General features: G+C 36.9%; 6 protein-coding genes across 10 annotated transcripts; 3 read left to right on the top strand and 3 right to left on the bottom strand.

The window, feature by feature from the left end:
• Positions 1-768: 768 nt before the first annotated feature.
• LOC141912065 (protein arginine methyltransferase NDUFAF7, mitochondrial-like) lies at positions 769-4,343 on the top strand. Of its 2 annotated transcripts, none has more exons than XM_074803258.1 (9): positions 769-834; positions 1,369-1,671; positions 2,147-2,227; positions 2,318-2,428; positions 2,767-3,036; positions 3,184-3,303; positions 3,386-3,535; positions 3,729-3,908; positions 4,124-4,343. In XM_074803258.1, exons 2-9 carry the CDS (start codon positions 1,426-1,428, stop codon positions 4,280-4,282), a joined length of 1,317 nt encoding a protein of 438 aa, XP_074659359.1. In that variant the 5' UTR covers positions 769-834; positions 1,369-1,425; the 3' UTR covers positions 4,283-4,343. The 2 variants fall into 2 exon arrangements, with proteins under 2 accessions (XP_074659359.1, XP_074659351.1); XM_074803250.1 differs by having other exon boundaries at positions 799-871.
• Positions 4,344-4,348: 5 nt separating this feature from the next.
• On the bottom strand, positions 4,349-9,209 carry LOC141912058 (GRIP and coiled-coil domain-containing protein 1-like). The gene is made up of 11 exons (XM_074803239.1): positions 9,138-9,209; positions 8,640-8,736; positions 8,371-8,528; positions 8,147-8,290; positions 7,802-7,891; positions 7,603-7,731; positions 7,323-7,514; positions 6,845-7,035; positions 6,411-6,610; positions 6,138-6,277; positions 4,349-5,895 (listed from the first exon to the last, which is right to left on the bottom strand). Exons 2-11 carry the CDS (start codon positions 8,722-8,724, stop codon positions 5,080-5,082), a joined length of 2,145 nt encoding a protein of 714 aa, XP_074659340.1. The 5' UTR covers positions 8,725-8,736; positions 9,138-9,209; the 3' UTR covers positions 4,349-5,079.
• A 570-nt stretch (positions 9,210-9,779) lies between these two features.
• LOC141914741 (RRP15-like protein) lies at positions 9,780-11,314 on the bottom strand. Its single transcript, XM_074806024.1, has 5 exons — positions 11,183-11,314; positions 10,785-11,065; positions 10,577-10,662; positions 10,336-10,501; positions 9,780-10,049 (listed from the first exon to the last, which is right to left on the bottom strand). The coding sequence occupies exons 1-5, from the start codon at positions 11,286-11,288 to the stop codon at positions 9,936-9,938; spliced, it is 753 nt and encodes a 250-aa protein (XP_074662125.1). The 5' UTR covers positions 11,289-11,314; the 3' UTR covers positions 9,780-9,935.
• A 60-nt stretch (positions 11,315-11,374) lies between these two features.
• On the top strand, positions 11,375-16,684 carry LOC141898767 (NEDD8-activating enzyme E1 regulatory subunit-like). 2 transcript variants are annotated; one of them, XM_074784854.1, is made up of 19 exons: positions 11,375-11,476; positions 11,628-11,731; positions 11,836-11,896; positions 12,052-12,082; positions 12,164-12,235; positions 12,457-12,542; positions 12,624-12,733; positions 13,202-13,311; positions 13,396-13,458; positions 13,538-13,693; positions 13,994-14,053; positions 14,130-14,184; positions 14,268-14,422; positions 14,505-14,537; positions 15,447-15,486; positions 15,579-15,665; positions 15,743-15,882; positions 15,969-16,039; positions 16,113-16,684. In XM_074784854.1, the coding sequence occupies exons 1-19, from the start codon at positions 11,418-11,420 to the stop codon at positions 16,270-16,272; spliced, it is 1,653 nt and encodes a 550-aa protein (XP_074640955.1). In that variant the 5' UTR covers positions 11,375-11,417; the 3' UTR covers positions 16,273-16,684. The 2 variants fall into 2 exon arrangements, with proteins under 2 accessions (XP_074640955.1, XP_074640964.1); XM_074784863.1 differs by lacking the exon at positions 14,505-14,537.
• A 149-nt stretch (positions 16,685-16,833) lies between these two features.
• On the bottom strand, positions 16,834-21,566 carry LOC141915127 (dnaJ homolog subfamily C member 27-like). Of its 3 annotated transcripts, none has more exons than XM_074806541.1 (7): positions 21,234-21,566; positions 17,803-17,897; positions 17,663-17,728; positions 17,501-17,573; positions 17,217-17,419; positions 17,072-17,142; positions 16,834-16,990 (listed from the first exon to the last, which is right to left on the bottom strand). In XM_074806541.1, exons 2-7 carry the CDS (start codon positions 17,872-17,874, stop codon positions 16,885-16,887), a joined length of 591 nt encoding a protein of 196 aa, XP_074662642.1. In that variant the 5' UTR covers positions 17,875-17,897; positions 21,234-21,566; the 3' UTR covers positions 16,834-16,884. The 3 variants fall into 3 exon arrangements, with proteins under 3 accessions (XP_074662642.1, XP_074662643.1, XP_074662644.1); XM_074806542.1 differs by lacking the exon at positions 21,234-21,566 and adding an exon at positions 20,870-21,004; XM_074806543.1 differs by lacking the exon at positions 21,234-21,566 and adding an exon at positions 18,683-18,704.
• Positions 18,034-20,619, top strand: LOC141902732 (dnaJ homolog subfamily C member 22-like). Its single transcript, XM_074790590.1, has 3 exons — positions 18,034-18,569; positions 19,450-19,916; positions 20,322-20,619. Exons 1-3 carry the CDS (start codon positions 18,191-18,193, stop codon positions 20,541-20,543), a joined length of 1,068 nt encoding a protein of 355 aa, XP_074646691.1. The 5' UTR covers positions 18,034-18,190; the 3' UTR covers positions 20,544-20,619.
• Positions 21,567-21,727: the final 161 nt, after the last annotated feature.

Genomic DNA, 21,727 nt, shown 5'->3' with positions numbered 1-21,727 from the left:
TGAAAGGACAAAAACATGAAACCGAGTTCGATTTAGAGGGTTACAGTCAAATAATAAACACAGAATTAAATTATCCTTTTAAACGGAGCGGTGACTTAGACCCGGACGCCGCCAAACACTCCGATGATACTAATTGAGGAATTCAGTCATCGATTACAGCATTTTCTCCTGGAACGCCTTTGGGTGATCATGCACCCTTATTTTCGCTAGGGATTTCACGACACCAATAAATTAAGAGGGGTCCAAGGGGGTCCGGACGTTCCCTTGGACCGTTGGTATAAGCCCCATCCGGGATTATAAACGGCATCAACGATTAGGCCAAGTTCTAACTATAACAAATTTAGCTGAACTAATCAATAGTTCAACAGTTACTATTTGCCGAGGCAAAGTCGTTATCACTGACTGAGTATTTCATTTTCATTGTCCCAAACTCGTTTCCACTGTCCCGTCATCGACATTCGTCAATACTTCTCCATCAAAGCAAAGGAAAAGAATCATCGGGCTTGCTGCTTACTGAGGAATTTAAATTAAAACAACCAGAATTAGATAGTCAATTATCTTTTGGAGGTGAATTCATTGCCAATTATTACTGAATTTACACAGTAGTGTTCAGTAGTGTTGATTGTACTATAAGATATTCTATTCTTTTTTAATTTCCTGATGGTGTTTAGTATGACCACGTGATTCGGCATCGGTTTCTGGATGGACGGTTTCAGACGGTTCCTTGCGGTGTCTGACGGCGCCTGGCGGTATTTAGTATGCCCGCATTTCTGGAATTCCCTGCCGGCTAGGAAACCCTTCCAATTCAATACAGTTTATTCTCGTGTAACGCAGGTAGATTCAAACCGAATAAATACACTATGAAGATCAGGTAATTAGTACGGAAGCCCCTAGGTGACATATGAGATAAAATAAAACTCGAAATTCGACTTGATTAACACGAAATTCGACTTATTATCTCGAAATTCGACTTAATAAGTCGAATTTCGACATAATAAGTCGAATTTCGACTTAATAAGTCGAATTTCGACATAATAAGTCGAATTTCGTGTTAATTAAGTCGAATTTCGACTTAATAAGTCGAATTTCGACATGAAAATAAAACTCGAAATTCGACTTAATTAACTCGAAATTCGACTTAATTAACACGAAATTCGACCTATTATGTCGAAATTCGACTTATTATCTCGAATTTCGACTTATTAAGTGGAAATTCGACTTGTTAAGTCGAAATTCGACTTATTATGTCGAAATTCGACTTAATAAGTTGAAATTGTGAAAAAGTTATCTCGTATGTCACCTAGGGGCTTCCGTAGTCAGTCTACTTGCAGCGCAATGTTAACAATGATGTTTATGATTATTTTCTAGAACGTCTGAACTTCAGGTGTAGCCCTAACTAGAAGAGTAAGCTGAGAGTGTGAATCAATGAGTCAAAAGATGATGTCCCTCCTCGTGCAGAAAGTACGAAACACGTCCTCAGCAACAAATCTGATACAACGCAGTTTACCATTATTACTCACCGAGTATCACCACTGTCACAACTCATGGAGGAGTAATCACAATACAGCATCAACAAATCAGTTACAAACACAACTAAAAACACGTATTAAAGCTTCAGGTCCACTGACTGTAGCTAAATATATGAGGGAAGTTCTTACTAATCCAATTTCGGTAAGTTCAAAAAGAGTAAGATGAAATGTGATTGAAATTGTAAACTGTTGTGAGGGGTCTTTGACTTGGTCCATGTAGCTGTAAGAGACTTAAACAGCAACTCTCTCAGTCCCAATGTTATAACGCCTAGGTGCTCAACCACCCAACCCTGGACTAACTTACCCAGTTCCACAAAAAGGTTTAACTCTAAAATTGATTTAATTTCTTCATTAATTCAGTTTATCTTAAATCGATTTAGGCCTTAATCCCTTTTGTGAAACTGGGCCCTGGATTAGATTGGACTAACACTGTTTGACTATTCAAACCCTAGGTTTAGAAAAGAATAACCCCAGGGTTAGTTCATTTGACTGACCATTGGGTTAGTTCATTTGACTGACCATTGTGTTAGTCCATTTGTCAATAAGTGGTCACCTGATGTAAACAAATATCCGCACCCATCAAGAATGAACTTGCCAATGGTTGAATCTGATTTCAGGGTTATTACATGCACAGAGATGTATTTGGTACAAAAGGTGATTTCATTACATCACCAGAAATCAGTCAAGTGTTTGGAGAGGTTAGTTACTAAACTGTCTATACTCATATAATAGAGAAAAACTAACATTAAGTTATTAAGATATTATGAACTTTATTGATGATATTTCAGTTGATTGGTGTTTGGTGCATTAATGAATGGATGCAAAGTGGTTCACCTCAAAATATACAGTTAGTTGAATTAGGACCGGGTCGAGGAACATTAGCTGATGATATACTTCGGGTAATGAAATCATTCTCTATTTCATCATTCTAATGATCTGCATTCTACTAAGAAAAATAGTCAAATCTCTTGTTTCATGAAGAAATCTTGTCAACTTCCAACTTAACCTAACCTTGATTAAGTTCCAATTTGGTCTTCTAGGGCCAGTTACTTGCAGACATGAACTTCATCCTCAGTGATGACTTTCATTGTAAGAAACAGTAGTAATGATTGGTGAATAATCTCACCTCCACATTCTATGAAACAAGTCCCTGGAATTTCTCAAAATCGTTACTCGGTATTTAACCCAAACTTGGTTGAGTTTTACAGCGATTGAAAGTTTTTGTTTTGTATTGTAGGTTTGTGCTCAATTTCCACAAATCAAAGATGCATTATCCTTGCATCTTGTAGAAGTTAGTCCTGCTCTCAGCAATAAACAAGCAGAGAAACTATCATCACCAGAAACAACGATAGAAGTTTCAGATAAAGACGCGCCTTGTTATAAAAAGTGTAAAAGTAAATATGGATTCGATGTTTTCTGGTATAAACAAATACAAGACGTTCCTCAAGGATTTTCATTTTATGTCGCGCATGAGTTTTTTGACGCTCTTCCAATTCATAAATTCCAGGTAGGCCTAATGAAATGTTCATTCATCTAAAATAATCTTTTTTTGTAAATCAAACAAAGAATTTGGATCCAGTTCCACAGTTGTGAGTTAAATTCGAGACTTAAGTTAAAATACTTGCGGTCTACAAGATGATGTTCTTGTTTGTAGAAAACTGAGCATGGATGGAGAGAAATTCTAATCGATTTCACTGATGAATCTACCACAGATAAACCTCAATTCAAATATGTTTTATCACCGGGAATAACACCGGCTTTAACTCTAGCTAAAGTAAGTTTCGATATTCAAATTTTATGAAAAAGTTAACTGGAATTGAGTTCAGTATTTGAGTGTTTTTGACATCATATTTCAGATAAAACCGGATGAATCGAGAGATCATGTTGAATTTTCGCCTGAATCTGGTGTTATTATACAGGATATCGCTAATCGGATTAATATGAATGGCGGATTTGCTCTTGTTGCCGATTACGGTCATGATGGAGAGAAGGGAGACACGTTCAGGGTGAGAATTATCATTGTCCAGCTGCACAATCATGGCATAAGTTCTTGAAGTGATCTTAAGTTGTTAGATTGGCTATTGAACTAAGATGCTCTTAGACTGGCCTTCTCTGTGCAGCTGATCCCTGTTTAATTTCAATGAAATAATCAATTGTATGAATAATCACTGAATGCCTTGATCTCTGAATATATTTTAGGGTTTCCGCAATCATTCACTTCACGATCCTCTGAAAGATGTAGGAACTGCTGACCTCACGGCTGACGTCGATTTCTCTTACCTGAAGCAATGTTTAAATTATTTCAATGATCTCTCTGTTTATGGACCGATAACTCAACAAGACTTTCTTCAAAATATGGGCATTGGAGTTCGCTTAAAGGTGAGATGACATTTATTAGTAAAACTTGCTTAATGGCTACCAAAGGGTTAAAATATCAAGAAATGTCATAAAGCGCGGTTCGGGAAGTATTCATGTACAATTTGCCGATCTTCAAGAAGAATTGTGATATTGGTTTGCAGAGGATGCAGGGTCCAGGCAGGCAGCAAAATAATTACGGAGGCAAGATTTTTGAATTTTTCGTTTTTCATTTTAAGGTTTTACTTCAAAAAGCCGAGAGGAAACATCAGAAGGATTTAGTGAGCGGATGTGATATGTTAGTGAATCCTAATCAAATGGGAGAACGATTTAAATTCTGCGCATTCACGAAACAGAAACCAGAAGACTATCTACCGGCTGGATTTAAACCTTTATAAGATCATTAAATAACAATGTTATTATTCTTTTCTAAATGAAATATTTATTGTTAACATGGAATAGATTTATTTCTCTTCTCTTATCAGAGGTTACAGAGGTTATACATAAAACACCACCCCGAATACGACTCCCTCTTTAGGAGATATAGCACACTACCACCCCATATACCCACAACACATACAGAATGATTAATGGAAGACACGTTTAACAAGAATCAATTTAAACAGTTTATGAAGGTCGGCGGAGTCCTGGTTATTGACTAGAAACAATTAACAATTGTATATTTAAAATTACTGGCCAGAAAAACATTGTATTTAATACAGAATAAATTCGTTGTCCATTTCTGAACAGCGAATACAGTAAACTGCACCTTACTCAGTTGGAACTCGGTAGCATTGAGACTGCTGTAAATATTTCACCGATTTGAGAATCAGGGAACTCGTTAAGTGTTGAGACTGCTGTAAATATTTCACCGAGATGAGAATCAGGGAACTCGGTAGTGTTGGGACTGCTGTAAATATTTCACCGAGTTGAGAATCGGGGAACTCGGTAGCGTTGAGACTGCTGTAAATATTTCACCGAGATGAGAATCAGGGAACTCGTTAAGTGTTGAGACTGCTGTAAATATTTCACCGAGATGAGAATCAGGGAACTCGGTAGCGTTGAGACTGCTGTAAATATTTCACCGAGATGAGAATCAGGGAACTCGGTAGTGTTGGGAATGCTGTATGCACCGAGTAGTTAGAGTAAATTCAGTAATTGACCGATACCGAGTAAGGTATAGTCTACTGTATGATTATTTGTTTTTATCAGGTGTATACCCCCACCAGCTGTTCATATAATGTTCTACGTTATGTTTCTCTTTCGGACTAAATTCTAAAATCGTTGAAATCGCGTTCAACATCTGTTGTTTACAATGACTATCGTTCGAAATCATGAATTTATAAACGACATTTTTCAGATATTCTAAATTCGCGCTTTCTCTCGATTTATTTCTCTCTAATCGTCGCACGTCCTCTTTTAAACTATCGATTTGTTCGTTGTAATCCTCCGCTTTACCGATCATTGATTGTTGTAATTCTCTGATCGCCGTTTCCGCGTCGTGTTTCTGTTTTCGTAGCGCGTTGATTTCGACGTCTTTTCGCGCTTGTTCGTGCGCGAAATGTAACATGACCGTATCGTTCTGATTGGACGATGAAACGGTCATGTGACGAATCATATCGGAGACGGATTGATTGTCCGTATCGTCCTGTCTCTTCTCTACGCTCAGTTCCGCCATACTGCGGTGATCCAGCGGTGCTTTATGAGTCGGACTACTCATTTTTAATAACTCGATCTCGCGATCTTTCTCGGCTAATAAAGCTATCGTACGATCTCTATGTTTATGAAGTTGTAGTTCTAATTCCGAGGCTCGTTTCTCGTATTCCAAATTCGCCGTCTGTAATTTCTCGTCTTGTTGCTGTTTTAAACACGTGATCGTTTTTCGTAAATCGGCTACGATCGATTTATGTTGATTCTCCGATTCCTCGTGTTGTACGTACGTTGTTTTCAGACGGTCTTTAACGTCCGACAGTTGATGTTTTAAACTTTCAATTTCCTTCGACGTCGAATCCTAGAAATCAGTCAGAATTTAGAATTCAGTTTAATGATTCGGATCTCAAATGAATTAGTTTGATCATTGAATAAGAAATGGATATACAAGCCTCAATTTGGATTGGATTAACTCAGAGACATCCCTTTGACTCAACTTATATTTTCAAGTTCAAAGTATCACCCTCTAATAAGATCTGAATTAAGTGCAGTGACCCAGTCTACTAGTGTATTTTGCTGATTGTTATAGATTGCTTCATTCACCTTGATAGATTTGTTCTTCAGCACAGATTGAGCTCTTAATTTATATCTTTCGAATTCCTCTTTCAATTGTGATAATTCCTCTTGACAGCGTTTATGAGTTGTGTTATCATCTTCAATACTCGGCGCTGGTTGTAGTAATTCTGAAATAAATACACATAATATTACCTACACTCGCTAGGGGGCGTTCATTACGTAGGTAAACAATACATGTATATCAGATCATGTCTTACATTCACTTAAACTCACTAGGGGGCGTTCAAGGGTTAAACTTACCGTCTATATTGATAGGTCGTTCTGATCGCTGATTCGCTAGTTTGAGAAGTCCTTTTAGTTTCGTCATTTTATCGAGTAAAGATTGAACGTCGAGGTTGTCATCATCTCCTTCATCGTTCGTGTCCTTTTCATCGGAATTTTTACCGTGCGCAACTCGTGCTAAAGCCGTGTTCTCTAAATCTAACTGCGTCACTCGTTCCCTGAAAATATTCAACAATATTTGAAGGTTAGTTTTCGTAAAGACAACCGACATGTCTGTAGGTCTAACATCATAAGAAAATCATATTTCAACTCAATTTCTACGTTGCATTTCCGAAACTGATTCATTACGAAACCAGTAATACATGAGTTGTAAAAATGAAAATAACTTTCATAGTTTTTCTTTCCATCGTATTTTTTTCTCATAAGTTTAACAGTGATAATAATGAAACTACCTGAGTTTCTGAATCGCCGCTTGGTCCGTATATCTCAATCTCTCATATTTTCCGACCACTTCTGAAAGTTCAGATAATTTTGCTTCCAATCCGGAAACTCTTTCTTCATTCTGTTCACTCAAATCCCCGACTCTGTCTTCTGCTTCTTGTCTCCGCATCTGTTCATCTTGTACTTGTATTCGATGTTGAGCCTGAAACAGAATTCATCCATGATATTAACTGAATCGATACAGCTCTGAGTCAGTAAGTAACCTGGAACTAACTACTTTGTTGTTGTGAAATGTGGATGATAACTTTGTGTGTGCTGATGAAAACTCTAATGTCTGGTGTTCATTTCCAATTCAAAACACTTGGATTTGCGGACGATAAAAAATTGTGGAATAAAAGTGATTATACATTTTTGATATCTGATGGGGTGCGCCGGGTCAAGGCTGCAGATTGATAGATTTCAACTACCAGGTATATCTGGAATAATTACCTTCATTTCAGCCATTTCTTTCTGTAACTGTAACAGTAATGGTGAAGGTTCATTTGCTTTTTGCTGCGAGGATTTCAGCGTGAGTCTTACAGCTTCCAGCTCTTCAGCCATGTTTGATATTTTTTTCTCGTATCTATCAGTGATTTCTTTGGCGCTTTCTTTTTCAAATAGTTTTTGTCGAGTCTCTTCCAACTAAATAGAAACAATTAGAAAATGATTGAGTTTATCTATTTCCCGAAGTGATACCCGGGGGAGGGGTGACTATGGAACAGATCCTCACCTGATGTTCAACCATTTCTTTAAGAATTCTTTCTTCTGATAATTTTTTCTGGATTTCTTTCAACATAACCGCATGATCGTTCTGTTCTTTCTCACGTTCGTATTGTTGAGTTCTCAGCTTCGCTTTTAACTACGAAAAAATTAAAAATATCAGATCTGTTCGAGGATCCGGACAAAATGCAAATGAAATAGTTTATCACCTCTAAAACCTGCTCTTGAAATTCTTGCGCGATTCCTTCCGAGTTTGTCTTCTCTTCCTCGAGTTTTTTCAATTTCTCTTGAAAACTTTGCTGAAATTTGATATCACAAACATAAATCTTAAAACAACGCCGATCAGAGTTAAGGCCCAAAAAGGATAAATTGTCGCTCATTTTCCCAACCGCTGAAATTTCATGTTAGTTCTATAGCCAATCAAACAACTCAAGACCAGTCTCAAAAGATTTAATTAAGACCACTTTTAGAATCAAGTAACAAATGCAGCCCTGCCCTCGAAAGGAAAAACAAGGTTTCAATTTTTGGCCTGATTTCATGAAAATTTCACTGACCCTAAGTTGTTTTTTCTCGGCCTGATAGGTGGAATCCATCTTTGATTTCTCCTGGTTCAACGTCGTCATCGCGTTTGTAAGCGTCGCTAATTGTTCTTTCAGTTTTAAAACTTCCGTCTGCGAGACGTCATTTTCAACGGACGCCTGCAAAAAAACCAAACACTTAGAATACAAAACTGTGATAGAATTTGAAACCACTGATTAAAAACTATTTATAACTATACCTGATCTGTAGCATTGAGTGGATCAGAGCCACCTGGTGGTGCAGTAGTTGCACTATCCTCAGATTCAGCGTGCGTTGTAGTTGTTGTCGATAGAGCCTTCAAACTTGTTTCTAACGCTTCTTTTTCTTTGGTCAAACTTTTATAAGCGACGACAACATCTGTAAATTATTCAGTGTAATTACAAATAAGCGTCAAGTCTTAAAGTATTTAAACTAATAATCGTCTTAGACAATAATTAAATCAGTTACGAGGATGAATTTAAAATATACCTCTCAATCGTTTTTCGTAACGTTGAAGTTGATCTTTCTGAGAATCGACTGTTTTTAATAATTCAGATCTTGTCACTCGATCCATCGTCAGGTTACACTTCAATGCAACAAAATACACAGAAAATCAATAATCTTTAAATCACAGATTAATTATCAGAAGCAGCAGCAGGCAGTGCATTGGCCGTATTCTCATAGGTCAGGATAAGGATGTGACTGTTGAGGTAATAGTTGTGATGTAGCTTGGATTCAGTATCCCAGCAACTGCTTGGAAATCGACGAGCCCCTGCTTACTGTGCCTGTGACGTACGATAAAACTGTCATTAAAAATATCAACAAAGACAACAGCTGTCAGTGTCAGCTGTCAAAAAAGCACACAAATTTCAACAAAATCATCGTCGTTCCATTCCCGACAATCTCAAAAATGGTGGGCAAAACACAACACCAACAAGTTTAATGTATAGTCGTACAATTATCCTGTGCACCTGAGAAGAGATTTACCTTTATTGAAAGCTACTAATTAAACGATTAATTAATTGATTTGGTCCATTTATTACGACCCGGAAGTAAACCGGAAATGAAGAAGTAAAGAGTAGATCACGGAATCGGACTTTGAATAAACGCATCTGTAGACGGTTGTGGCCTCTGACGGGTAGTTGCCGGCGGTTGCCGTCCTGCTATTTTCACATTCTTTAAACAAACGTTTTTGATAACACTGAAGCATCTTTGACCATCGCGTTTCGTCTTCCTAAACGAAATATTTACAATACAGTACAAGAAAAAATAATTAGATGAAAAATTCAAAGGTGGGAAAGCACTAAAAGTGGCCTCTCCGTCAGCTCTGAATCTAATCATTCTTAAATCCATTTATTTTCTATTTTGATATACATTTTTTGTTTCTAAAAATAATTTCGTATGCCAGAAAATCGATCAGTGACACAAACGTGCTGCCCCTTAACATATCACCACCAGTATCATACATGAACTCTAATGACAAGGCGAGTACTCCATGCCATCTTTCAACACGGGTAAACCTGCAGACATCCACATCAGCCCATTGTGCTTGATGAAGAAAATCATTCATATACAACGGAACTCAATATTTACACATGTATTATATATTTATTTACAATAATACACCACTCTGTGGATATATTAGCCTAGGGGCTGACAGAAGGGTAGAGACTTCTCTTTTTTAAGTTGCAAGACTCAGAATTCGGGGGGTTAAGTTTGGACTGTTTCCAGTAATTCAAACACACCATGGTTATTTTAGACAGTTTTATCAAATGTTTTCTTATGCTACGTGTCATCGCCCTCATCACTGTCTTTATCCCAGTCTTTCATTTTAGCGCCCATCATAAAATCATCGCGAAGAATTTTCCACGACGGTTCTTGACTTTCCTTCTCAACATCCTTGAAAAAAAAAATCAATCATTAAAATAATGTAGAAATAAATTCATACACTCAGTCAACCTTGTCTAGGCAAAGAAAGGAAATTGAAAAAAGAATTGTTCTCAAGAGGTAGGCAAGGTTTACATAGAATAGGTTAAATGAATAAATAATTATCATTATAGTTAGTTATCATTGGAAAAGTTATCCCATGATTACTGGAGTAATCCCTAATTCAATTTACTTAGTATAAGTCATCAATTGGATAAAAGTTTCAGCTATGACTTAAAGAGAGTTTCATTGTAATCACCTTCACAGTTCTAACTTCAGTTCCTCTGAGCACGTCTAAAAATGCCCCTTTCGTGATAGCTTTCATTGCCTTGTCTTTACGATGTTCTAAAGGTCCAGCATCGCTTAGTTTTTCTTCCACTAATTTCTGTTGTTTCTTAACAGCGTTGAATAACTGTACGATTCCCCTAGAAATTCATACGTTCAAATAATTACTACCAGAATAAATGTTTAAAATCGCACGGTTTTAAACCGATTTTTACCGCGTAGCAATTCTCTGTAAATTTCTTTCATGTTCACGTTTTGTTATATCTGGTTTTTTTCGACCCATTTTTTCCCACATTGAACGCTGAAAATATAGATGAGGAACATGTAGTCGACTGCAGCAATTTAGGGTCTACCAAGAGGCGCTAGCTTGTGACATGCCATCTGGTGATACACATGACAGAACTCGTCATTATCAATTCGTACCTTTGTTTGACTTTCAGCAGTAATTATTTCAACGCCGTCAGATTCTTTCGCTTGTTTCTTTTTCGTCCGCTCTCTGTCGGTTTCTCCTTTTGATAAAATCGTACTTTTCTTTGGCGCTGATTTATTCAAGATTTTAGATAAAACGTCAGCCATCGCTTTCTTCCCGGTCGTATCACCACCAGCAGACGGTTCCCTCGATTCATCTTCATTCTCCCCTTCATCGCTAGATGGAAGGCCGAATTCATCGTCATCACCCTCTACACCGCTACTTTCATCCTCATCTGTAAAAAAATTCGGACGTTTTCGTACGGTAATTAGTGCGTCCAAGTAATTGAATCAATGAATTTAAGATGAAAAACTGAAATAAACTCGAAATAAATAGCAAAATAAAAACAAACCACTAGCAACATCTCCACTCTCATCTGACAACATATCAGCGTCATCTACAATATCGTCATCTTCCTCTTCATTTTCAAGTTGCTGTACCGAAACGTGAGAGGACATTTTGACGCGAAGCACCGTCTATTGGTGAAGCGCTGAATCAATCATCCCACACCGGTTTGCATCGAGTACTAACCCCTTCAGCTGTCAATTCAGTTTTATTGCCGGTTTTTCACTGGTGGTTTCTTCAAAATGTCCCAAGTGAAAAAGAGTGGGTTGGATAAAAACAATAAATACGACAGACAATTGAGGTAAATTAATTCTCTGTGATTCATTTAATGATCTCTGTAAGCAGCTAAGTGCCAGTATTGATTTTAAAAGTCAAACAATTTGGAATATTTTTTGTCTATCTGATCATCAATTAAATGATTTTGAAAATGATTTTTTTTCATTCGCTGATAGATTATGGGGTGATCATGGACAGGCTGCATTAGAACAGGCTCGAGTTTGTTTAATTAACGCATCAGCAACTGGAACCGAGATTCTGAAAAATTTGATTCTACCAGGTACGGCAGTTAGCCAATTATATAGCCTATTTTCATTTTCTCATGTACGCAGTTTTCGCTATTATCGGCAAGTTTTAATGATAAGTATTTATGATTTTGTCAAGGTATTGGAGCTTTTACAATCGTCGATGGACACAAGATAACAGGGGAAGATGTAGGCAATAAGTAAGTATAGACGGTCCCTGTACACACGGATCCTATACGTGATGTAGACCTGATTCTAGATGATTGAGTTCAGTTGAATGGGCTTTAGGTCTATCAATGCTTGAGTATATAGTTTTAATGTAAAGTAGAAACATATCTGAAAATTTTTATTTCAGTTTCTTTTTGGATAAAGATAGCATCGGAAAAGTAAGTTTTAACATCTAAACTGTACATTGTTGGATATAAGTTGTATTAATAATGTACGTGTACATGTATCGTTGATTTCAGTCTCGAGCTCAAGTTGCCATGACGAATTTACAAGAATTAAATGAAGATGTGAGCGGAGATTTTGTAGAAGAGGTAAACAACGTACTCTGAAACTATATTCACGAGAGAATCGAGAAATTGAGCAGAATCTGAAAACTGCAGACTTTCATACTGTTAAACTGTCATTACATCGATGACTTAATAGTAACTGGAGATATAAATTGGGATTAAAAAAGATACAGATGACTTTTAAGTGAAACAAATTACTTGATAAGGACTGAGTTAAAACGTACCAAGTTTCTATATTATTTCAGAGTGTTGAACAACTGCTGGAGAAATTGGACAATCCTGATTTCTTTCTAACGTTTAGTTGCGTGATTGCGACCGACCTTGCTGAAAAGTAAGAATCTATTCCAGACGCGTTCTCGCGTCATTCAGCTCATATCGGTATCGTATTAATACAACGATGTCTATTTTTCAGAACTTTGTTATCGCTAGCAAATTATCTATGGGATCACAATATACCGCTGTTAGTGTGTAGATCGTACGGTATGATTGGTTATTTGAGATTAGCAGTTAAAGAACACACAGGTAAAGAATGAAGATTTAGTTAACGTAGTTTAAAGTAAAGTTTGAATGAAATTATGAACCAGTTTTAGTCTGAATACCAGTCGTTGTTACCGGTTACCTACAACCGTTGTTTGTAGAACGACGACTAGGTACTAATGTCTATTTCAACCTGACTTGAGAGCATTCCGGGTGGCCTAGCTCACTCATTTTTAGTAGTACATACCTGATAAAGGTCTTAGTAGGACCAGAAAGGGCAGGCAGTCGACCTTAAACATTGTTTTTTAATCCACTTTAAACTGTATTGAAGGATATCCAAAAAGTCTTTATTGAAAGGGGTTCATGAGAGAAAAGAGACTCCATGATTTGAAAGTTTAACAATATGTTTCCATGCCTAGACTATAGGCTAGTTCAAACTGTTGACGCAGATGCAGTTAAACGCAGTGAATCTATTCCTTTGGTTATCAAATGGTTGTAATGTTATTTTTCTAGTAATTGAATCACATCCTGACAGTGCATTTGAAGATTTACGTCTAGATCGACCGTTTCCAGGATTAGTCGATTACTGCTGCTCACAAAATTTAGAATCCATGTCGAAGAAGGTACGAAAAACTTTACACAAATATAAATCATTTAAACTATTCTATCATATCCACTCATCAATGATTGCTGTTAACTATTTTCAGGATCACAGCCACACGCCTTGGTTAGTCATACTCTACCAATATTTGAATAAATGGAAAAATGAGGTAAATTTGTTTCTATTAGTTTGGACGGTAGGTCGGATCTGCGTGGTTTTTTCGTGAATTCATTTGTTTTCTTCCGTAGCACGGAGGACGAGCTCCACAGAATTATCGAGAGAAAACAGCATTTAAAGAACTATTACACAATGGTAAATTACGTAATGAATACGGAGTTGAAGAAGAGGAAGAAAATTGGGATGAAGCGATAAAAGCTGTTAATACGGCTCTAGTTTCAACTAAGGTACAAATTACCATTCATAGTTCTCTAAATAATAGTGAAACTTCTACAAATCTGGAGCTTGTTCCATTTCTACAAAATCTGGAGCTGGTCGCACAGCTGTCTTAAGTTTGACTCCCTAATATTAAAATTAGTTCGTTTTCAATCTTTTAACTCGTTATTCAGATCTTAACGGAGGATTATAGAATCAGGACTTAGAGTCAGTTCTTGGTTTGAAAATTTGCTAAATCATTGGAAATGAACTAGTTCTAACTCTTTAGTGAAACGTGTGGAACTGAGAACTATGGATCTGTGATATTTCAGATTCCTGATGAAGTAAAACAAGTTTTCAATGATGAATCGTGTTCGAACATCCATCCTGATGTAAGTAAAATCAAATTGTATCGGAAATATTAAGGAGTTTCTATATATTATAATTCACTGTATATCTATTCTATAGAGTTCGCCATTTTGGATTGTTGCACGAGCTATTAAAGAATTTGTAGAAAAAGAAGGTATGAATTTGATCGTTTTGTGATAGATGAATCGATGGTTGAGTTGATAATTGAATTGAATATGATTTAAATGAATAATTCAGGTGAAGGAGCCTTACCGTTACGTGGATCTATTCCTGATATGACTGCTGACTCTGAGCGCTACGTTCAGTTACAGGGAGTTTATCGGTGTCAAGCCGCTCAAGAAGCCGCCATTGTAACCGATAAAGTTCATCATATTTTACTTCGAATTGGAAAGGTAATATTCAAATGGCACTTGCTAAACTCAGGACTCCTCTCTATCTCTATCTACTTCTCTTTATATTATCTCTTGTTTTTAGGATTTTCAATCGACAGACTCAACTTTAACAATCGTAAATTTGAATTTTGTTCCGATACTAATTCCGAATTAGCTTTTCGGTTTGTTGCTTCCTCTGGTTGATTCAGCATCCTCCACACACACACACAAATACATCCCATACTGTCATTTAGCTCCTGATATAGATTGAATATATTTGAGATTACATTTAAATGCAGCCCTGAAACTGTTCGTACCAGTGAGCTCTTGTCGCGGATGCTGATTTGGTATTTGTTTAAAAGAGTAATTCGTACATTTTTAACTTCATCTGTTCGTGTTCTGATTTTAACCTCATGTCTGTTGTTTTTGCATATAACGATGTGGCCTCTGATTTATTTGATAATTCATACGTGCATGAATTACTAATTGCTCTCTCTTTCCTGCTGTGTGCGACACTTTTCCTAAAATCAACTGGGGCGGATCCAGGTCTGACATGCGATCGAAGTACCAACTGAAAAAAGGACCTTTCCAACCAAAAATGGCAAAAATGAAATTTAGCCAGCATTCAGTGGCTTTCCACGAATTTCTTTATGATGGTTGGCTTTTTCATAGCCTCAGATGCTGTTATAGGGATTCAAATTAGAAAATTTTCTTGGAAATTTGAAAGTTTTCCCCAAACCCCCCTTCATGGCTTTGCACCAATCTTCGTGCTCGCTTCTTTGTTACAAAAACATTTCCTGGATTTTTTCATTGGCAGAAGACGTGGCAACTATAGTCTATTCTATTCTAGTGATCTATTAATATCTCGTCGCTGTAGTACACCTGCATTACAGTCTGGATCCGCCTCTCATCAACGATAGGTTGAAACATATAAAATCAACTCATTCAATTGAATTAATTGCTGGATTGTTCGCTGCCTGCAAAAAAAGCATGTTATTTGTCAATCTATTTACGACGTTACTTTTTGAATCATTTTCTTTTTTAGCCATTGGATCAAATTTCCGAAAACTACATTAAAATGTTCTGTAAGTCAAAACGAACAGAAAATTATACAAACTTGAATGAATACACGTGAAGTATTTATTTTCTATTGAGTTTTTGTGATCTGAATTTATAGGTAAAAACGCCGCTTTCCTGAGGGTTGTCAGGTGCCGACCTTTATCCGAAGAACATAATCCACAGTTGGCTAAAGTTGCGGATATTGGTGAGTATTTCATGATATGAAATTGTCATCCGTCTAATGAGGGTTCCTTATCCTCTAAAATGTGATTAAATTTGTAGCGATGCATCTGGAAGATTGCGAGAATAGCGATGGTATATTTTACGTATTAATGAGAGGTGTGGATAGATTCCACGTGGAATATAACAGATATCCTGGTTACTACGAGGATCAAGTGGAAACTGATGTTTCTAATCTAAAGGTAAGAAAAACACGTTCTTGTTCAGACCTAGTGTCAGTTAAATATTTCGTTTTCTATTTGAATTTTTCTAAAATCATTTTTTGCAGTCATGTGTATATAAGGTACTGCAGGAATGGGGACTGCCTCCTAATATCAAAGATGATTACATCCATGAAATGTAAGTATTGAGTTCACAATACTTGCACAATCAACTGTAGATCAGAGTGTAGTTTGTTTATTCTGTTTTTCAGTTGTCGTTATGGAGCGTCTGAGTTACATTCCGTCGCCGCTTTCATCGGAGGAGTCGCTGCTCAGGAAGTTATCAAAATAGTTACAGAACAATTTATACCCATCAAAAATACATTCATTTACAACGCGATGAAACAGACTTCGTGTACACTGGATTTATGAGTGATGGATCGCAGTATCTGGATACACTGGATTTATGAGTGATGAATCACAGTATCTGGATTCACTGGATTTATGAGTGATATCTGGATACACTGGATTTTTGAGTGATGGATCACAATATCTGGATACACTGGATTTTTGAGTGATGGATCACAGTATCTGGATACACTGAATTTATGAGTGATGGATCACAGTATCTAGATACCGTAGTTAACTCACCAATCATAGCTCTACTGTCAAGTTTAAGGACCGAGTTCCATTGATTCAAGTTAAACTCTTACGCATCTCGATGAGTCAAATTTCCACATTGAACTTTGGAACCAGGACCCGCATTAACGCAATCATCACCGGAGATGAATCGTAGGGGAATCACGGGAGAATTTTTTTTAAATGTCTTGTACGCTTAAATAAAACCCATTTCATCAAATTCATTAGTTTCTCATATTTTCATTTGACTCGCTTCGAGATCCTCGCAAATTCCACCAAGAAAAACAAACATTTAGAAAATTGAAATAAAATTAAATATAATTTATTTTTCGATAAACAATAAAATTTCTTATTTGTATAAAATGAAAATAATATTTGGACGGATCGAATGATAGTGTATATAATTTAACTAGGTATTTTGATGTTGTGTTTCTTACTGATGACCCGTTCTAGAAGTTCGTGAAACATCTTTTCAATTCCTTCCCCGGTCAAAGCCGACGTTTCATAATAACTGAAAAACAGAAGATGAAACGTTAGTTATAAATTGGCATCATTTAAAATTCTATAATTTTACAAGTGCTGCAAGACCTACAGGAGTTTATGAGATGATGCCCATTTTTTGGCCTCAGTCAGGGAAACAACTCGCTTAGATTTCAGATCGACCTGAAAATAATTCAATCGTTTAAAACATCAACTGCAGCCATTGTTGCTCTAGTCAAATTTTGAAATAAACTCACTTTATTTCCGACAACTACTATTTCCGGAGCGACATGACCCATCGCATATTTCACTATTTCTCTCAACCACTGATCGAGATTCTCGAATGAAGCTTGATTCGTGATATCGAAAACGAGAAATACGGCATCAGTTTGAGAATATAATTCATTCCTAACATCGAGATATTCTGACTGTCCCGATAAATCCCACAGGTGAACTCTCACTGAAAATACAATACAATCTATTGAAATCTTATTGATTAAAAACCTTCATCTTATTTTATTCACAAATATAAAATACTTACAATCTAATCCTTTGATATTTTGTATTTTAAAACCGTAATCCACACCAACTGTCGGCTGATAGCCTTGATTGAACTAAACAAAAATCATTCAATCATTTCAGTTATTTGTCTATGAAATTATTTTAAAATCTACAAAGAATTATAATAACAAATCTAACTGACCTTACTTTCACAGAAATGCTTAATCAGACATGTTTTTCCACAACAAGAATTGCCGATTCCAACCAACTGAAATGAATGGAAAATGAAGTAAACATTGTGTTTACCGTGTTGTAAAATGGCACAGCGTGTGTTTTATTTACCTTTATCCACATAAGAGATTGTGACACGGTTTGTACATTTCTGGGCAGATGACCGGGTTTTCTATCCATCATTTATTTATCAATCGACAATTAACCTGCGAAAGGAGAGGAGAGACCGTGGTTATAGTTTCACTTCCGTGTCTGGAATTCCCACCCAGTGCGCGATAGTATAGCACGGCGGCATACGCGTGTACTAGAGTCGATCAATACTCAGCAGTCCATAGCCGTCACTATATGACGTCATGTGTATGGATATACACGCGACACGTGTAAACAACCAGAGCGCATGCGCCGGGGAAACTCCAGATTCGAATGCTTCCGGGTTAAGCGGTTTTTCAACACACAACAGTGTGACAGCTGAGATACTAGAGCCGCCAGAGATCTGATCATGGCTAGTTTAGTTCTAGCTTATATATTCTGGTTGACAGGAGGTCTATTCGGTCTGCATCATCTGTATTTGAGAAGGGACAGTCACGCATTCGTCAGCTGGTGCACGTTTGGCGGCGTATTCGGTTTAGGATGGATTCGAGATTTGTTCAGACTTCCCACCTACGTCAACGACGCGAACGACGACCCGGAATATTTCGAACAATTGAGAATTTCGATGAAACATCGAAAAAAACCTTCATCGAGTAGCGCGAGATTTCTGGGTGAAATGGTTGTCGGAAGTTTATTTGGTTTTATTGTTAAATATTCAGTACCTGAGGAACTTAGTACAGAAATTCAACTTCTTATAACTGCAATAACTCCATGCGCTGTAGCATTAGGTAAGAATTACGGGAATCTGAAGTCGGAAACGACCTGTATGGTTTAATTTCACAATCGGATATTTTCACAAACCACAATTATATTTTATGCTTATCTGATTACTAAAGCTTACCGCCAACAATTAGGTAACCAACTAGGGAATCTGTAGTTACCCAAGTGTTTTAAATCTGAAATTCTTTGCGATCTTGATAGAACCTAGTAATTCAATTCCAGTTTTCTAATGCTGCGTCACCATCTAAATATCCATTACCTAAACTTTAACCAGTGGGAATAGAATAGGATGGTCTCATCTGGTTGACTAAGAGCACTTATTAGTTCAAGTTTTGATAAATCAATTACCACCTGTTTAGAATCCACACAACAGTTAATCAACATGTATTCATAGCCTGTGAATAATCATAGTTGAATATTTCTATACAATACAATAATATTCAAAGCCTCATTAAGGCGAAACAAAAATAATACCTCGTTTCTCCGCAGCGCCGGGTCATTTTTGTAAAATATGATAAAATTTGTAAACAGTTCATTTCTATAGCGGCCGGGTCTGTTATGGTGAAATTGATCACAATTTAAAAAAAAGTAATGTATAGGGTAGATAGGCGGCTGGCCGGGTCAACATTTAAGCTCAGCAGAGCGGAGAAACAAGGTATCAATTTTTTTTGGCCTAATCTTATGTCTGTTTATGACTCGGTTAATAAATTTTACTATTAGATTATGCTGCTTTGAGGAGGCTTTGCACATTTATTTCTATCATTCTATGTATGCCCTTTTTATTATGTCCTATGTTAATTTTCACTGTTTTGTTTTATGCCAATTTATTGCATGTTCATCTATGCATAAAACAATAAATCTAAGTTAATGTATTATTTCTATTTTCAGGTGTTTATGTGGTTGGAAATATTGGAAGAGAAAAGACTTCATATAAAAGTTCTCTGATCGGGGCGTACATAACTTTACCGATATTTATATTTTTTTATCAATTCGATTTCACAACGATGTCTTTAATATGTGCTTTAATCACGAACTGGAAGGGTAAAGAATGGAGACGAACGCCGTATACAAAACGCAGAATCTCTACTAGAATAACGATATTATCGTTCTGCGCTATCGTTTATTTATCGCTATGGAGTTCGATGCTTTATCACAATGCATCGGTTACCACGACCGACGGAAAGACTATTAAACTAAAAGACGCTATTCAGTATTTCTTCAAGTCGCCGATGTGGACGGAACTTAAAGATACGCTGAAACAGCTGTATCAATTCTACACGACTCATGGGTTTGATCGTCTGTGGGAGGAGTTCGTTAAGAGTATTGATCCGGAGGGCGAGGCTAATGCTTATAAAGTAAGGAATACTTTAGAGGTTGATATTTTGCCAATACTGCAGTATCATTTTCGGAAATGTAATTTTACAAATACATAGAATTTGAAAAATTTATTTTTTACAACTGTGGTTAAAAAAGGCTCTGATTAAGATTTCGGGTTAAAATTATGAATTGTAAGCAATAGTCTCATGGTAGAATGCTGCACTAATATTAGCACACAATCAATGATTTTGGGTTCAAATCCTGGTTTCTCACTAATTTCTTTGATGCTCCATGCTCATTTGCAAAATCAAAATGACCAATCAGAATGAGCTATAGGCAAAATATGTGTTGGAATAATGCCTATAATTGCATCCAAATTCTTATTTGTAAAATTTACCTAACCTCTGACACAAATAGATTAATTAATGATAATTGAATTGCAGGTGCTCGAACTATCATCAACAGCAACGCAGAAAGAGATCACCGAACGCTATCGTAAACTGGCCCGAACCTGGCACCCGGATCGACATCGCGATCCAATCAAAAAGGACGAAGCCGCCCGTAAATTCATGGAGATACAAGAAGCGTACGAGATCCTGTCGCTTATCAAAACAAAAAGAAAATCAAAGAATCAACAGAAAAGGGATAAAGAAGAAAACAGCTGAAACAATCCCCAAAAAATCTTATTTTTAAATATACAGCTATTTGATAAGATTGTTTTAATTTTTATACGAAAATAATAAACTCATATCATTAGATTAACGTTATGTTTTAGTCTTGTATCTAGCGATACTTAGCATGACTGCGTATAGCCCAGGCAGCTGGCCTCCGGGATAGACTGATTGCCTGTCCCATTCAATATGCGATAAAATTTGGGACAAACAAATCATTCTAATTGAAGAGAGACCGGTAACCAGTCTAGCCTCCGGGATCGGAAGGGAGATCCATGAAACACCTCAAACTGTAAAAACTCATCAAAATAATATCTTACCCGTTGCTCCTTTAAATCACGCCCTCTTCGTTTATTGTTGTTAAAGGTGTTTCATCATTTTAATTCAGATTTCGGCGGTTCTAAACCGAAAAAGTGATTTCATTTGAATATTTTTTAAAATATATGTGAACACAGCCAACGACCTTGAATAAAGAGAGCATAAGGCAAAATGTACCATGTTGATAGAGAATTTCTCAGTTTTTGGTACAGTACATAGCTAATATACAAAACAATATAACGGCATTTTAAGGGTCCAGAGGGCAAGGTCCAGCGGGTCAAGAGGGTTAGGGTTAGGGTCTAGAGGGTTTAGGGTAAGGTGAAGGGTTAGGGTTAGGTGTCAACTCTAGTCATCACTTATAAATACCTAATTAACATTTTTGAGATAGTTCAGAAAGTCCAGTTCAGTTCAGATCAGAACAGAGCCGACAGTCGTTCGTGAGCTCCGGATACTACAACGAAAAGGCCGACCTGCGAGTCGCGAGCTTTGACATACATCAATAAATAATATTCACGACAGGTCATCGAAAATATACTATATTAGTTTGTATTCTCCTCGTCTGGATTCACGTTCGACAAAGGATCGCTTCCGATAGTAGAGCACACCTCTTTAATAGTCTCTCTAAAACATACGCACGGTATCAACTTGTCGACCAGCACGGACACCTTTCTGCTGATCGTGGAATTGGACGAAAACACAGTTTACGTATATTCGTTTCAGATTCCCTACAACCGTTTTTTGTTTGTGGAACGACGGCTAGGTACTAGACTATCATGGACGTAAAGTAGTTTATACGTCCATATGAGTTTATCAAATGTTCCACTGCCGGGTTGAATACGCGCCTCTTACCCAGCTCAACG

This window comes from Tubulanus polymorphus, chromosome 1 (genome assembly GCF_964204645.1).
Source record: "Tubulanus polymorphus chromosome 1, tnTubPoly1.2, whole genome shotgun sequence".
NCBI classification, from domain to species: Eukaryota; Metazoa; Nemertea; class Palaeonemertea; order Tubulaniformes; family Tubulanidae; genus Tubulanus; species Tubulanus polymorphus.
Note: the sequence above shows the minus strand (reverse complement) of the source record. Positions and strands in the feature narration are given on the sequence as shown.

What these genes read in the sequence shown, in the direction of transcription:
- LOC141912065 (XM_074803258.1), top strand. Translation starts at nt 1,426, where the DNA reads ATGAGTCAAAAGATGATGTCCCTCCTCGTGCAGAAAGTACGAAACACG. An exon ending in TAGCTGATGATATACTTCGG is followed by an intron (nt 2,429 to 2,766) that starts GTAATGAAATCA and finishes TTTGTATTGTAG; the next exon opens with GTTTGTGCTCAATTTCCACA. An exon ending in GCATTGGAGTTCGCTTAAAG is followed by an intron (nt 3,909 to 4,123) that starts GTGAGATGACAT and finishes TTTCATTTTAAG; the next exon opens with GTTTTACTTCAAAAAGCCGA.
- LOC141912058 (XM_074803239.1), bottom strand. Translation starts at nt 8,724, where the DNA reads ATGGATCGAGTGACAAGATCTGAATTATTAAAAACAGTCGATTCTCAG. An exon ending in AAGAAATGGTTGAACATCAG is followed by an intron (nt 7,515 to 7,602) that starts GTGAGGATCTGT and finishes GTTTCTATTTAG; the next exon opens with TTGGAAGAGACTCGACAAAA. An exon ending in ACGACCTATCAATATAGACG is followed by an intron (nt 6,278 to 6,410) that starts GTAAGTTTAACC and finishes TATTTATTTCAG; the next exon opens with AATTACTACAACCAGCGCCG.
- LOC141914741 (XM_074806024.1), bottom strand. Translation starts at nt 11,288, where the DNA reads ATGTCCTCTCACGTTTCGGTACAGCAACTTGAAAATGAAGAGGAAGAT. An exon ending in GAGTGGAGATGTTGCTAGTG is followed by an intron (nt 11,066 to 11,182) that starts GTTTGTTTTTAT and finishes ATTTTTTTACAG; the next exon opens with ATGAGGATGAAAGTAGCGGT. An exon ending in CTGAAGTTAGAACTGTGAAG is followed by an intron (nt 10,050 to 10,335) that starts GTGATTACAATG and finishes TTTTTTTTCAAG; the next exon opens with GATGTTGAGAAGGAAAGTCA.
- LOC141898767 (XM_074784854.1), top strand. Translation starts at nt 11,418, where the DNA reads ATGTCCCAAGTGAAAAAGAGTGGGTTGGATAAAAACAATAAATACGAC. An exon ending in GTTCGAACATCCATCCTGAT is followed by an intron (nt 14,054 to 14,129) that starts GTAAGTAAAATC and finishes TCTATTCTATAG; the next exon opens with AGTTCGCCATTTTGGATTGT. An exon ending in TTTTACTTCGAATTGGAAAG is followed by an intron (nt 14,423 to 14,504) that starts GTAATATTCAAA and finishes TCTTGTTTTTAG; the next exon opens with GATTTTCAATCGACAGACTC.
- LOC141915127 (XM_074806541.1), bottom strand. Translation starts at nt 17,874, where the DNA reads ATGATGGATAGAAAACCCGGTCATCTGCCCAGAAATGTACAAACCGTG. An exon ending in AATCTCTTATGTGGATAAAG is followed by an intron (nt 17,729 to 17,802) that starts GTAAATAAAACA and finishes CATTCATTTCAG; the next exon opens with TTGGTTGGAATCGGCAATTC. An exon ending in TAGTAGTTGTCGGAAATAAA is followed by an intron (nt 17,143 to 17,216) that starts GTGAGTTTATTT and finishes AATTATTTTCAG; the next exon opens with GTCGATCTGAAATCTAAGCG.
- LOC141902732 (XM_074790590.1), top strand. Translation starts at nt 18,191, where the DNA reads ATGGCTAGTTTAGTTCTAGCTTATATATTCTGGTTGACAGGAGGTCTA. An exon ending in TCCATGCGCTGTAGCATTAG is followed by an intron (nt 18,570 to 19,449) that starts GTAAGAATTACG and finishes TTCTATTTTCAG; the next exon opens with GTGTTTATGTGGTTGGAAAT. An exon ending in GCGAGGCTAATGCTTATAAA is followed by an intron (nt 19,917 to 20,321) that starts GTAAGGAATACT and finishes ATTGAATTGCAG; the next exon opens with GTGCTCGAACTATCATCAAC.